This window comes from Sinocyclocheilus anshuiensis, unplaced genomic scaffold, assembly GCF_001515605.1.
Source record: "Sinocyclocheilus anshuiensis isolate Anshui unplaced genomic scaffold, SAMN03320099.WGS_v1.1 scaffold907, whole genome shotgun sequence".
NCBI classification, from domain to species: Eukaryota; Metazoa; Chordata; class Actinopteri; order Cypriniformes; family Cyprinidae; genus Sinocyclocheilus; species Sinocyclocheilus anshuiensis.
This window is the reverse complement of record NW_015546133.1, coordinates 532668-548639: the sequence shown is the minus strand read 5'-3', so window position 1 is coordinate 548639 and position 15972 is coordinate 532668. Positions and strand designations below refer to the sequence as shown.

The following is a 15972-nucleotide window of genomic DNA, read 5'->3' as shown; positions in this document are numbered from 1 at the left end:
CGATTTAGACACAGTCAAGTCTTTCATAACTTAGCCAAAGCGTTCAGGCGTTTATATGATGAAACAGTAAAGTTCTGCGGCTTTAAGAGGTTTCTGTGGATTGGCCGGACAGTGAGGAAGTAAAGGGGTGTAAACACGTACCCCAAACTCTCACACTGTCCTATAGCACCTGTTAAGTACGGAATATATATTCAAGACACCTGTAAAATCTCCACAAGACTGAGACTGAAAGGTAAGATTTTTCATTCAAAGTTTAAGTTTGCTTTCGTTACGGTAGCTTTAGAGGAGCTTATTTCAGTTTTCGGAACATTTTAACCTGTAAATCCCTAAATATTTTAAGTTTATTCGATGGCTGTTTAAATATAGCCCACTTTTTCATTTGAACGTTGTGTGACAAACAACAACAAGTCGTTGTTACATAAAACTGATACAAGGGAGAGAGTATAGACTGTTATGCTTTTTGGAAAAACGTTTATACATTTACTACCCCCCATTCAAGCACTGAACAAGTCTTTAAGTCGAAGTGGCCTATGTCGAGTATTCTTTTTACTATCAAATAACATTTCGGTAGGCTAATCATAGAAGTTATATTACAGCTACGTACAGCACAAAATCGCGAACAGTCACTTTTGCCCGTAACCATAGCAACAGTAGGCTACTGCGCTCGAGCGTTTTCAGTGAACATATAATAATCAGTTAACCTCCAGATATATTTTTTAATCATTTAAAAAAATCTTTTAGATTAGATTGTTTACATTACCATATATGCTTGTTTATGTGGTTTTTGTGTACACAGGTCTGAGTATGAGCGCACAAAATGTTGGATCCAGGGATGGACATCAGGCTTTCTGGTAACAACACCATCCTTGATCAATGAAATGAACCCCACTTCACTTAAAAATAGACAAGAGTGAGGTGAAAGAAACTATGCTTAGAGAACTGAGATGGACAGGAAGTAAAAGGAGTTCAGTGTGTTAAATCATTAAATCATTACTGACTTGTTTCTTTTTGCATGGAACCCAATTGTGAATGTTGGTGTTTCTCTCAAAAGTTTTACAATTTGGCACAAGACCAGTTGCTTTGCCTTCATGTGCCTGCTCTTTTTCTTTCTCTCTGCTGCTGAATGCTTCTTTGCTCCTAAGAATTCGCATGTGACTGTATTAGAGCAACGGGGTGGAAAGATAGTTAGCCTGCATTTGAGAATTCTATTGTTATTTTAGACTAATTTATTAGTATTTGTTTGCCTAGTACAATTTTCCTGGTTTAAACAGGGAAAAAAAAGTAAGGTGTACAGATGAGCACAAATTGGCAAAGATTTATATCGGCACCTGAACACTGAACAGACTTTATTATTATGTTTAATTTAATAATTTTATATCAAATGTTCATAAATATTTAATGTAGAATAATACATATTTAATTTATATTTATAATATATGTACACATTTTTAATAGTACAAACGTCAATACTATAAGTCGCAGATAACCACAATTTAAAAGCAGTGGATAAATGTGTTCATCAAGTAATCTGGAACGCAGTCTCACATATTGTAGTTGAATTTGTTAGGCAAGAAGGTTAATTCAACTCTGATAGAGTAACATTTAACTCCAAGGAAGTAAAAAATTAGCTCTGTCAGAGTTAATTTAAAAATGCTAGTTTGTTAACAAAGTTTGGCATTATGCTCTCACATTTTATTTTAAGATTTAATTTAGATCTTTGAATTTAGACAACAGCCCCCTCCCCGTCATCGGTTGCAAAATTATTACCTTATTTATTTATTTTGTAGAGTCCAAGAAATATTCACAGTGTTGAGGCCAGCTCTTGCATAAAGCGGATTAGCTTCTGTGGACATTTACTTGCGTTGCTAAAGACCTGCAACAATACATACAGTGATTTGGAGATCAGGCCTGTTAGTGATTTTTGCATTTTGTATTCCTGGCCTCATTCACGTGGCTCTCCACTGCTCCAGATTACACTTCATAATCCCAAACACTCTCCAAAACGCATGCTTTTACACACACTCGTCCATTCAGGCAACAAGATGCAATGAGAACATGTGGATCAACAAAAAGGGTTATATTTATTGCAATTGCTAGCTTTCTGGGGTCAAAGGATAATGATGAATTGTTTCTGAGAAGATCGGAGAAATATGAATCTTGGAACTACAGCACGTAGGCGTCGCTTGAACAAAACCTGGGATATCTGCATCTGCTGAACCTAAACCAGCTCTTGGACACCTATAGACATTTGAACTTTTTTGGACCTCTGAAGCTGAGAAAACACAAGCAATACGATAGAGAATCAAATAAGAAATCTACTCACTTCAGCTGATCTCTTGGTTTGGATGAATCAGGCTTCAGATTATCAGTTGTTTTGGGAGAACAGCAAAAAGATGTCTGACATATTTGATGTCCCACGTGTGCGCTCTGACAGTACGTCCACCATGGCATCTCAGTCTACTTCATCACGGATGATTCTTCGCGAGCGGCTCGCTCAGTTGCTCGTCTGCTTAGAAGATCTCAGCTCAGATGATGAGGCAAATGAGGAAGTGTCCCATACGCTAGACGAAGCCTTTTACCTCTGTGGAAAATACACCAACAGAGAGTCCTTCAGGTGTACTAAGTCATTGAAAATGAGTTTTAGATAGACTTGTGTTGGAGTAATAGAAGGTGTGAATTTTGTTGGTGATTTGCTAGCAAGTCCGTTGTATTTTTAGCTTTACATTATCTTTTCGTATTCTTTCCCCAAAGTTTTTCTCAGATATTAAATTCAGAGTTTATATGAACCCAATTCATTAATTGATTCATTGCTGCTCTGTTTGTGTCTTCTTCTCTTGTTCAGGCTGCACATGGTCACATGGAATGTTGGCACAGCGGAGCCACCAGCTGATGTGAGGTCATTACTGCAGCTTGACTCACAGCCGGCCACTGACCTCTATGTGATTGGGTGAGTTAACATCACCTGAATCACATGATCAGCAGATTTAGACTCACAAAAAAAAAATAAATAAATAAATAAATAACATGTTAATTTACTAATACATACAATACCAAGTTTGGGTTTGGTAAGATTTTTAAAAAGAAGTCTCTTATATTCACCACAGCTATATTTATTTGATCAAAAATACAGTAAAATTGTTAAACATTATTACAACTGTTTTCTATTTTAATATATTTTAAAATGTAATTTATTTCTGTGATGGCAAAGCTGAATTTTCAGCATCATTACTCCATGATACTGAAAATTACTAGACTCCAGTGTCACATGATCCTTCAGAAATCATTTTAATATGCTGATTTGGTTTGCTTTAGAAACGACTTATTATAAATGTTGAAAACAGTTGTGCTATTGTTGTTTGAAACAGAAATCATTTGTAACAATGTTAAAGTCTTTTCTGTCACTTTTGATCAATTTAAGGCATCCTCATTCAATAAAAGACAAGTATTATTTTCTTGAACTGTTCTTGAACTTCAATATATATATATTGAAGTTGTAAATGAAACAAAAATTACTGGAGTATGTTCTTTCAACTGTATTATGAAATTTATTATCAATTTCAGAGCGAAAATTGTTTCAAAGTAAATCCTACACCAATTTGTGCGCGTGTTTATACTATATATATGAGGCAGAATGAATTTCTCTGTCAATTGGTAAGTTTACATTGGTTTGTCATATGAGATGAGCAGATGTGTTTGTGCTCTAGTCTACAGGAAGTGAATGCCAATCCAGTGCAGTATATCTCTGATCTCATTTCTGAGGACTCATGGAGTCACCTTCTCATGGATAACCTGGCACCAATGGGATATATAAAGGTACAGAATAAATAAAAAACTGATTGTGCGTCTCAGCATTGCAATCTCAGTTTAGAGAATGTGAAAGACAGAGAGGTATTGAGTGTCCTTATACATATGTTTATATGCAGTTGCAACTGTTACAATAGAACAGAGAGACAAAATCAGGATGAGCCGTCTCCTCATTAAGCTTGTTAAGCTCCATTGTTCGCTGCAGGCCATTGAAAACACTAGAGGCATTGTTTCACACCAGCACATTTGTGTACCATAACCTCTGATTTGATGTGAGCCCGTCCCATTCTGCCTTTCATGACTAATTAGCTCTGATTTTAAAAACTGAATTCCACTCCACCAAAAAATCCCAGGAATTTCCAATACCAATCTCCTTATTTTCTTACGTCAACGTATCAAGGACACTTATCCATTCTAAGCTCAAATACATGTTTCCTCTTTTGTTTTCTTTCACTGTATAAGGCCTATTATAGCTTTCTTGCATAGAAACCGTCTAAAATCCTCTTTCTGTGATGCTGTCGGTTTTGATGTGGAGGTCAAAGGCGGCGTGTGACGTTTGTGTTGAGAAATGCACTGAAGCCTTGACATATGAAAAGGCTTTTTTTGCTGTCCTCAGGTGACTTTTGTGAGGATGCAGGGTTTACTGCTGATACTGTTTGCAAAGCAAGTCCACCTGCCTTTCATCAGAGACATCCAAAGTACATACACTCGCACAGGCCTATTTGGATACTGGGTATGGTATAGCCTTTACATCTTTACATTTCACAGACACTTACTGTTATACACTAATTTCAATTTGATGGCATTTTCCTTCAAAACTGACATATTTATTCTACTGTTCATACTGTTATTTTACTGATTTTATAAGATTTTTGAAGTCTCTAATGCTCACCAAGCCTGCCATTTATTTGATCAAAGATACAGTAAAAACAGTAATATTGTAAAATATTATTACAATTTAAAATGGTTTTATATATATATATATATATATATATATAAATTATATATATAAATGTATCCTCCTGTGATGGGAAAACAGCATAATCTTTAATGTCATTTTGATCAATTTAATGCATCCTTGCTGAATAAAAAATGGCAGTGTATATAATCTGTATGTTTTGTGTAAAATAAAAAAAAAAATAAAAAATAAAAATAAGAAAAAAATAATACAATAAAATTCAGCCGAAACCTATCCTTTTAGAGGTATGAATATGTGAGTATGACTTGGGGCTTTACTGTAATAATATGCAGCTGGACTAATGCATTTTTATTTATTCTCACAGGGAAATAAAGGTGGTGTGTCTGTACGTTTTTCATTCTACGGTCACATGCTGTGTTTTCTGAACTGTCATCTGGCGGCTCATATGAACTACGCCCTGCAACGGATGGATGAGTTTGAATATATTCTGGACACGCAAGACTTTGATATGTACAACACACCACAAGTGCTTGACCACAAGTCAGTGCTAAGTTGGGCTCAAATTTACTCACGTTCATGCATTCTCACATGCATCATGGTTCTCATATTGCTGTTGTTCCGTATCTCAGGGTAGTCTTCTGGTTTGGTGATCTGAACTTTCGTATCGCTGACCATGGGATGCACTTTCTCCGCTCCTCGATCAACAATGGTCGCTTTAACCTGCTGTGGAACAGAGATCAGGTCAGGCAAACACACAAATAAAGATAGCACAAATACACACTCTTCTGAAGACAATGGCTCTTTTAGCATGGTGATTATAAAAATATGTTTTATTAATGTTAAATATGCATTAATAGAAGTTAGTTTCATAGAATTAAAAATTTCACTCAATAGTTCGTGCTTGGTATCTCATCGTTAGCTTAGCAACATGCAAATGTCAAAATTTATGGAAAACAAGAGACAGGTATGCATTATTCTATTCTATTCTATTCTATTCTATTCTATTCTATTCTATTCTATTCTATTCTATTCTATTCTATTCTATTCTATTCTATTCTATTCTATTCTATTCTATTCTATTCTATTCTATTCTATTCTATTCTATTCTATTCTATTCTATTCTATTCTATTCTATTCTATTCTATTCTATTCTATTCTATTCTATTCCACTGATCTCTGGCTCTTAGCTGACCATGATGAAGAAGAAAGAAGCTATTCTTCAGGAATTTGAAGAGGGACTGTTGTGCTTTAAACCCACGTATAAGTTCGACCGTTTCTCTGAGACTTACGATACAAGGTACATTCACACACTTACAAATTATTAACACAGTACAAATGCATTATTTTCAATGCATGAAAGTAGAAATCAATTTGATTGAGAAAAAAATGGATCTCAATTTATCTCCAGTCAGCATTTCAGTCATGTCTATACAAATTGTAAGAAAAAATGATGAGGAGGTTGAAGATCTCGATGAAGATGTTTATTGCAGCATAGCAGTGACAAAGTACATGTTGTACCTTGGGTTCTACAGAGTCGGAATGAACCCCGAACATCCTAAACTCCAACCTTTTATGCAGTTACAGTTTACTACCCTTAATGTAAATGAAGATGCTCCTATTGTGACAGCTGTGGTCTGTATGTTAATGAAGTTCCAATACCGCCCTGTTTGAGATGGATCTCGGTGTCCCACACCCATTCCCATTCTACAATTGGTCATCATTTGCTCAGGATGTGATCATCCAAAATGGTGCAGAAACAACATAACTGTTGACTTTCTTGAGCCATTTTGGGAATTGAGCATGAACAAACATCTATTGTGGAGTGGAATCTGGGTCGGGTCAGACTACAGTTTCTTACAAAATGTAATGTTGTGATTGGTGTTTTTTCTGTACGCCAGCTGCCATCAGCTTTGAAAACATGTATGTTGTAGTATGTCTACTTTGAAAATGAGATGGGCATGTAGGATGTAAGATGGAATTGTATTTCCCATCAAACACAAATGGCTGAATATAGGAGGTCTTCCGCACCACAGAGTATATGAATCTGTGTCTGTGTACAAACGTGTCTTCAGCACAGATATTTTCCTCATTTAGCTGTCACCTGTTTGCTGAATTATTATATGGGTAGTGAAATATGGTTGGGAAATTGTGTTTTGCTGTGTCTGTAATGGAAGCAGAGAAAGTTTGTCTCCAGTGGGAAGATCAGCTCAAACTTTGAATTTATTTTCAAGATTACTAGTCAAGGTGAAAAAAGTGAAATAGAGGTTTTCTGAAAAAACATGCAGGAAATCATGTATACACCAACCACCCCATTTGTCCATCCAGCCCTTCCATCATATTTAATACATGACCACACATCCATGAAATGCTGTCAGTGTGTCATTGGGCTTTTAACAGCTGTCATGGCGAACTGCTTTGCACCTGTCATATAACATGACACTAAGCACCTCATCACTGTGTAGAAAGCATGATTCACTCTGATATGCTGGTGTTTGATGCATTTGCATGCTGTTTCATATGGTAAAAATAGCATATCACTTGCATGTCTTCATGGAATTGGGAATTTCACATGGAATTCTCAGTATACAACCACAGCACAACTATCTATCTATCTATCTATCTATCTGTCTATCTGTCTATCTGTCTGTCTGTCTATCTATCTACAAAGTTTGGGGTCGGTAAGGTTTTTCATGTTTTTGAAAGAATACTCTTAAGCTCACCAGGGTTGCATCCAAAATAATCAAAAATAAAGTACAAACAGTAAAATTGTGAAATATTATAATTTAAAATGAGTATTTTCTGTAATTTATGTCTGTGATGGCAAAGATTAATTTTCAGCATCATTACTGCAGTCTTCAGTGTCACATGATCCTTCAGAAATAATTCTAATATGCTGATTTAATGATCAAGAAACATTTCTTATTATTATCAATGTTGAAAACAGTTGTGCTCAACATTTTTGTGAAAACTGTAATACATTTTTTATCTGGATTCTTTGATGTATAGAAACAACAGCAAATAAGAACAGCAATTTAATGTAATTTAATGGGTCCTTGCTGACTAATTAGTATTAAGTTCTTAATAAAAAGTATACATTAAAAAAAAAAAAAACTTACTGACCCCAAACTTTTTTTGTGTGTATATATACTATCTATATAATATAGTGAAGATGATCTCACTCTGCATTTATTAGTTAGGTATAATTTACATTCCTTCTTTTTTTGCATGGGTCAATGATTAGTGGTAAAAAGCGGAAGCCTGCCTGGACAGATCGTATCTTGTGGAGGATAAAACCCAAAGCTATAGACACTGAGGATGAGAATAGCTCGACAACATCATCAGCTGACGATGATGAGTATCCTATTAAGGTGAAGCAGGACATGTACACCTGTGATGTCTCGTATGGGGTCAGTGACCACAAACCCGTCATTGGGACCTTCAATCTGGAGGTATGAATTATGTATGCCTTGAATATTTAATCAATCAGATGACATGACAATGAGCTGATCAAATTGAAGTAAATGTGCTTAAATAATAATAATCATCATAATCATTAATAATTATAATTTTAGATACATCTACCTTTCTGCGTACATGAGTATGTTTAGTCCAAATTCTGTCTTGATCTCTTCATGCAGATGAGAAAAAAGGTGGAGACGGCTCTAGTCACACTAACCGTGGAGGGACACTGGAGTGCAGATGAAGATGCCACATTCACCTACACCATTCTGGAAAACTTTGAGTCCTCAACCTGGGACTGGATCGGATTGTACAAGGTGAGACGGAAACAGAGAAAAAAGAGGTTGATGGATGAACAAAAACACAGAAAGAGACAAAAAGGAGATCTGTATGACAAAGCGGGTCACTAACTAGTGGTGATTTATATCTCTGTGTGCAGATTGGCTTCAGAAGTGCCTCTGATTACTCCACCTTCGCTTGGGTCAAAGATGATGAAGTGGCTGCCAACGGCGAAGTCGTGACGGTATGGCAGACTAAAAGTTGTAGTGTTGAGAACAGGTCTGCATTGAGAAAATAATGCCAATAATAGAATTTTATATTACTTTACTTTTACACTCATCTAAAATGAATGGATTTAAACTGCATGACACTAACAAGTTGTTACACAAGGACTAACATGAGTGTGCACTTCCTGTTTAAGGGCCAGATGAGTAAAAATGAGCTCCCCCTGCTGGCAGGGGATTATGTTCTTGGCTATTACGGCACCAACATGCAATCCCTCATTGCCTTTAGTCCGACTTTCCAGGTGAGTTCCACAAACACATACATGTACCTCTGTGTTAGCTTTAGGCTATACCTCTTTGTTCATCTGCTTTGTCTGGATCCAGATTCTCGAGTCTCAACAAGCTGTAATGGAGGGTCTGGTACCTGAGAACATCAACGGACATGAGAAGTAACTGGCTAATTTCTAACTACTGGGGCATATGTTCACATATGTAAAAATTACAGCAGGAGATCTGAATTGAGATCGGATTTGCCTGTGTAAACAGACCTTGCTCAGTTTGGTTTTAAAAGATCAAACTGATTCTGAAACAGTCTGGTATAATGAGTGTGGTTTAAAATCTAAGGCTTTAAAATTTCCCAAACAATCAGTCTAGTCACCGAACACACTGAAATACTCGTTTTTCGTTCTCTCTTTATCTGCAGTTCTTGTTAAATGGTAGGAGTTTGTTGTGAGCTTCTGTAAACACGCACACATATTGTACACATTGCGCTATTCTAATGTAGTATGTAGTACCTGTATCTGCCACTAGAGGACAATAAAGCAATTACCAACTGTATTACAGAAACATCCCATTACTGAGAATCCTATCCCATCTGTTTAGTTACTATGGTAAACTCACTGAGAACTGAGAAATATAACTTTTTCAAATTATAAGTCAAAAATTAAGACCATGGAATCTGTGACTGTATAACTTGAAAGCTCTTTTGATTTATGTAGAAACTGACCATGCAAATATCTACACATTTCTCAAACATGTTTTTTTGTTTGGTTGCAAATTAGATACTAATATCATTGTAAAACTAATAAGAGTGTAGAACTCTCAGAATTAGGCCTATATTTCATGCCAAAATCAACATAAATGTTGAAAAAGTCCTCAGTATTATTTTTCAGTAATTAAGTTCTACAATACACAATTATGCATTATTATATACATACATTACTATATATATTACATATATACATGTACAATATTTTAACATACATTAAATGCATGATGTTGCATTTATTTTGCCTATTATATCTGGAACTGATTACAGTATCTTACAGTTTAACTAAACATTGGTGCTGTGCTTTATACAGTATTTCACTGTATGTTTTATATATCAGTGGCTTTCTATATGATAATGTGTGGCTTTTCGGTATCTATAACAACAGTTCACCATCTGATTGTTAAAATGCCATTTTGTTTACACTGTCACTGAGTTGATTTGACCGTTTATGATTTGTTAAATGTATTAAAATGTTTCTGTAATCAAGCAATTAAACGCAACAGTGTTACTGGGATTGTAAGCTATTTCATTAAAATATTAACATCTGAATATCTGTTTGCGTCATAGACTTTGCAAATGCATATCTATCTGTATACTTTTATTTATAACTGTGAGATGAGTTGAAATAATATTTTGAGGTAACTTGTAATTAACCTGGAATATTCCTTTAAGGTCTACCACACACATTTGAAGGTTAATTACATTGCTGACATTAATTAGTGTGACATGAAGCGTGATTTTTCATCCAACAAAATTCAGTCTCCAGAGTGACAATCAAACAAACTCTCTCCTCAATCTATCTCGCCACCAGTATTATTTCCCTTTGGAGCTGAAGGTTTACATGTTTTTGTAGCTCAGTCTAGGGGGCGCTGTTTACTTATTGTCTTGTCCATAACGCACTGTATTTGTGAAATTCACGCATGCATACGCAAACTCACTCACTCACAGAATATTAATTCATCACTCAGTTAGGCACAGTACTCAGCACTGGAGATATTGTGTGGTTTTACCTCCAGGAGCATTTTCATGGATGATTACAGCTATAAATCTGTCTGAGGCACCTGCACATCTCTTCGAGGAGGAGGTCGTCAGAACTTGCTAAAAACACACCGAGTCAGCCAGTGATCATGAGCTATAAGAAAGTGGCACTAGAACAATTGTTTCTTGGGAAGACAGTAAATATATATTTGGGATGGTAAATTGAATTACTGAAATGAACTTTTCCACGACATTCTAATTTATTGAGATGCACCTGTATAGGGGCCTTTTTTTTTTTAAGGAACACAACTCTCAGAGATTGAGAAAAGGTATAACAGGCCTGTCTAAACTCCGAAGATTAGTGACCAATAGAGTTGGATAGATATCAACTTCAAGTTATAAGATGCAGTTAAGAATGATTGTGCTGTTTTTTATAACAGTTCAGTAAAAAATAAGATGCAACTTACATTTTATACACCATATTGCCAGTTAGCCTGTCTATTTTCGCGCCTTTGAAGAAATGTTAACGGAAGAGACAGCACAATTAACTGTTACGCGTATCCTAGCAACACAAAGTAGTGGAGTTCCTGAATGAATCAGTGTTCAATTAAATGGCTGCGTCCCAAATGACGCAATACACTATGCATTATACACTATGTACCTACTTATGCACTATGTAGCCTACTCGACCATGTAGTGTATGAATTATATAAGGTTATTTTTACTGCGTCCCAAATGACACACTATACAATATACAGTACACTATGTACTTATGCACTATGTACTCAACCATGTAGTATATGAATAAGTTATTTTGTCATTCATAATCGGAGTCTGATAGCCCCTCCCCCTTCGGTACATAATGAAGTGTCCAACATTCCACACTTTGTATTTTTGGTTAAGTGCATCATCCGGGTAATTAAAGTGCACTTTTTCTTTTCAGAATTTTCAGTGTGAACACACTACTCGCACTATTTATACTATAAAACGTATTAGAATAGTGCACAAGTACGCAAATTTGCGACGCACGTTTTGCCATTCATAAACGGAGTCTTGCAGCCCCTCCCCCTTCGCTATAATTAAAACTGTGACAGTTAAGTTTATTTAAGAAAAGTAACCATAATAAAATTGACTGTTATTCCTTGTAAGGTGTAAAATACTGTAATTTCTTTTTTACTTTGCAATTTAACTGTTACTTTTCTTAAATGAGACTGCCCCGATGACGAATGCAGCCTTCAAATGCGACCTCTGGATGATGCAGCCTCGGAAATGAGACACAGCTAATATTCCGCACCTTTTTCCCGTTATTTAAGTGCATCATCCGAGTATTTAAAGTGCACTTTTTCTTTTTGGAATTTTCAGTGTGAACACACTACTCACACTATTTATTCTAGAAAATTTCATAGAATTATGCATAAGTACGCAATTTAGGACACATCTAATGACTCGCTTAATCGGAACTCAACTCGTAAGTTGAGTCGATTGACGGGGTCCCTACACAGTGTTCACTGCTCTCTATTCTTTGAGCACAACATATTTGTTTAAGTTCACTTGACAAAATGCATTCATTCAGAACACGTAGATTAAACTGAGAAGTTTGAGGTATGATGATGACATATAGTTCTGTAAATAAGTACAACAAATTACCATACATACAGTTGAGACTAATTAAACTCAATATAAACGCTGGAGCCTCAACATTTTTTCAACATCTTTATTTTACTCAAACTTCTTCAAGTGCTATGTCTTGAACGATTCAAGTACACTCTTAAAAATAAAGGTGCTTCACGATGCCATAGAAGAACCTTTTTGTCTAAATGGTTCCATAAAGAACCTTTAACATCTAAAGAACCTTTCTGTTTCACAAAAGGTTCTTTGTGGCGAAAGAAGGTTCTTCAGATTACAAAAAGGTAAGAAAGAGATGGTTCTTTAAAGAACCTTTGACTGAATGGTTCTTTGTGGAACCAAAAATGGTTCTTCTATGGCATCGCTTGAAGAACCTTTTGAAGCACCTTTATTTTTAAGAGTGTATGAACAAATCGGTTCAGTGAATGATTCAAATGACTCACTCATAAAGGCAGTCAATTGTGTCCTTCTATATTGTTTAGCGTCACAAGGAAAGATTACTTTAATCAAACTTTGCTTAATTTTTGAAGGAAAAACTGGACAAATATTATAACAGATAACAAATTACAGCATACACGATTGCAAACACACTACGAAGGCGTTTTAGTGCCATGTAAAATAAAAAAATGTGTAAGATTACAATATTAAAGTCATAATTTTTTTGAGAATAAAATCAAAATGATGAGAATAAAGTCATAGCAATATGAGATTAAAGCCATAATATTTTGAGAATAAAGGCATAGCATTATGAGATTAAAGTCATAGTATGAGAATAAAGTAAAAACAAAATTTTTTTTTTAAAGATTAAGCACACATAGGGCCCTGGGGCTATAGCACATCCATGGGCCCCCCTTTATAGTAGCCTATCTTGGTGCCACAATGTTTTCTACCAGGAACAGTTCTTTAAAAATGTAAAAAAAAAAAAAAATCAAGCTGCGATACAATGAATATATGCATACTATGTATTCCTGGATACAAAAATCATACATGCATTAACACCACAGGATTCCAGAAACAGCAACAACTTTTGCACATACAACTGCCTTATTTAATATTCCTTTATATTACAGGCTCTTAATTATTGAATTAATATTTTACTTCAATTAAAGTTTATTACTGCTACTGTAATTCTTGAATCCAGAGTTAACTGTATAGTATTAGTAATATAATGAATCAGGCTCCTCATTACCATGGTTTTATGGTTTCTATAACAGCAAAACAAAGAAGAAGAAGAACATCACCAGATGGACATCACCTTGACATAGTCAAGACTGATAAACTACTCCCTAATGTAATGTAGAAACTTTCATTTTCTGTGAAGCTGCTTTGCAGGGATGTGTATTGTGAAAAGCACTATACAAATAAGTGAACTGAATTGAAACTCAAACAAACTCTATAAAAGTGACTTATTGTCTTTATATTACCCATTATTTAATTATGCTTATACTAATAATGACATTAATAATAAATACCAGAATTCCATATTTCTACAGTGTTAGTAACTGCATGGTAAATAGTGGTGCTGTGTGGATTGTACAGTTTACCGCGACACTTCAGTTTACATGATCGGAGCTATGTAATCTGGTTTCAGATAGCTTAAGAGCCATCAGTGGCATGAACGGGTGATGCCCTTTTGACTCGATCTAGGTGCCCCCGGACCGCAATTTTTATCGAGTGGAAACTCCCCAACTCAGTGATTAATTTTTTTCTGACATGTTGGTGTTATATCTTTCACTTGGATGTTATAAGTTGCACTGAGTAAATAAAGCTGGATAAAACAAAAACTGTGTCCATCTTCATTTCAGGCTGCAAAGCAACAAAATGTGATTATGATTATTTTACACCCACTGTAACTTTAATTTCATAATTGCTATGACAATTCATGTCATTTTGACTTTATTCTCAAAATATTTTGACTTTATTCTTGTATTGCTACGACTTTATTCTCGTAATTTTGACTTTATTCTCTAAATGTTTTGATTTTATTCTTGTAATTTTGACTTTATTCTTATAATATTACGACTTTATTCTCGTAATTTTTTTTTTTTTTTTTTTTAAGTGTCACTAAAATGCCGTCGTAACAATTTTTTTTTCCTCATGTTTATGTGACCACCCTGGCTTCTGTTTGTGATGGCAACAAACTCCACTATAAAGACATGAATGTCTTCAATATTGATATACCGTCTTATTAGTGTTTAAAAGCTTGGGCTGGGAGCTCTAGCAAAATGAAAGTGCTGTGATAAATTAAACCGAAGCAATTTAATTAAATGTATTAAGGAAAAAACGTGTTAATTAGAGTAATTAGGTCAGATTTTTGTCTCCTGTTGTGTCAGAACAGCTGCTGAGACCTCACCCCCAAGGGAACGGTTACAAGGGAATTCTTCTTCTTCCCTGGAGAGGACACTAGATTCTCTGCGAGGCCCAGGAGATTCATATTCTCTAACACATCCGACTGGCCCATGATGTCACCCGGTGCTGTAAAACTTTTTAATGGCCCACTAAATCAGAATCCTGAATTGGAGGCATTTAAGGCTAAGTGAAGACAGGATAAGGTTATGAGGTGAAAGAGGGAAAGCAGGATGAATAGAGACATGGAGAGAGAGAGCGAAATGACCTTGCTGATGTCATAACACAAGCAATATCAAATCTGAATGCATCTAGAATAAATGTTCAAAACAGTACATTAAAAGCTCTTTGTGCTTTTGTAATGCATTAACCTCTAAAATGACAATAACCTTCGGTTTGAACAAAATTATAATTTCCCCCTCTTAACTTACAAAAAAAAAAAAAAAATCATGTCGTTCCAAACCTGTACACCAACTACTTTTGTGGCACACAATGGAAATTACATCTCTAAATATGGGACAGCATTATAGGGCAATAACAGCGTTTGCAAGTGAACACGAGCAGATGTTCTGTATAGGGTTGCACAGAATTCTGGGATATGATGCAAGCAGTGTTGGGAAGGTTACTTTGGAAATGTAATAGGTTACAGATTACAAGTTACCCTATTTAAAATGTAATAGTAGTGTAACTTTTTAAATTACTTTATTAAAGTAATGTAACTGATTACATTTGATTACTTTTCTAAATTTCTAATGAATGTTTATTTGCAACTGTTAATCATTTTCAAACATTTACACCATGCAGGGTTAACCTTACAGTAGTGCTCAACACTGTCAGACTTTCAATATCCTTCATCACTTGAATTAAGATGATCATATTTGAACACATCCACCACAAAATCAGACTTTAGTACCACCTTTTACTTTGAGATTGATCTGAAGTTCAAATCAGATTTAAAATCATAAGAAATAGTTTACTGATACTGTTTTTGAAACCAAATCTTTGCATAATTACAGGAAACACTGCATCTAACAATGGTTTGGAAAAAAAAAGTTAATTAAAAAATAATAATAAATAAAAGCATATACATCAACTAAAATACGGTTATCTAATAAGCATGTGTCCTATTCTGTGTACCAAACTCCTGAAACATTGGTGTGTTTTTGAAACATTGGTCTTTGTATATGATATGATTTCTCAAAATAAGTAAAATGCTCATGAAGTGACTCAGAGCAGTTCTAGAGATTATGTTTATGTGTTCATGTACTCATATATTGAGGCGGCAG

General features: G+C 35.1%; 1 protein-coding gene across 3 annotated transcripts; it reads left to right on the top strand.

The window, feature by feature from the left end:
* The first annotated feature begins 95 nt into the window (after positions 1 to 95).
* Positions 96 to 9860, top strand: LOC107701109 (inositol polyphosphate 5-phosphatase K-like). Of its 3 annotated transcripts, XM_016503041.1 has the most exons (13): positions 96 to 232; positions 797 to 851; positions 2843 to 2947; positions 3705 to 3813; positions 4421 to 4537; positions 5088 to 5263; positions 5353 to 5464; positions 5911 to 6020; positions 7965 to 8172; positions 8362 to 8499; positions 8622 to 8705; positions 8883 to 8987; positions 9070 to 9860. In XM_016503041.1, exons 2-13 carry the CDS (start codon positions 805 to 807, stop codon positions 9136 to 9138), a joined length of 1380 nt encoding a protein of 459 aa, XP_016358527.1. In that variant the 5' UTR covers positions 96 to 232; positions 797 to 804; the 3' UTR covers positions 9139 to 9860. The 3 variants fall into 3 exon arrangements, with proteins under 3 accessions (XP_016358527.1, XP_016358526.1, XP_016358524.1); XM_016503040.1 differs by lacking the exon at positions 96 to 232 and having other exon boundaries at positions 740 to 851; XM_016503038.1 differs by lacking the exons at positions 96 to 232; positions 797 to 851 and adding an exon at positions 2235 to 2614.
* The last annotated feature ends 6112 nt before the right edge of the window (positions 9861 to 15972 follow it).

Excerpts from the sequence above, each read along its gene's own strand:
- LOC107701109 (XM_016503038.1), top strand. The coding sequence starts at position 2,346 with ATGAATCAGGCTTCAGATTATCAGTTGTTTTGGGAGAACAGCAAAAAG. Across the intron at positions 6,021-7,964 it reads TCTGAGACTTACGATACAAG|TGGTAAAAAGCGGAAGCCTG; the intron begins GTACATTCACAC and ends GTCAATGATTAG. Across the intron at positions 8,706-8,882 it reads CCAACGGCGAAGTCGTGACG|GGCCAGATGAGTAAAAATGA; the intron begins GTATGGCAGACT and ends TTCCTGTTTAAG.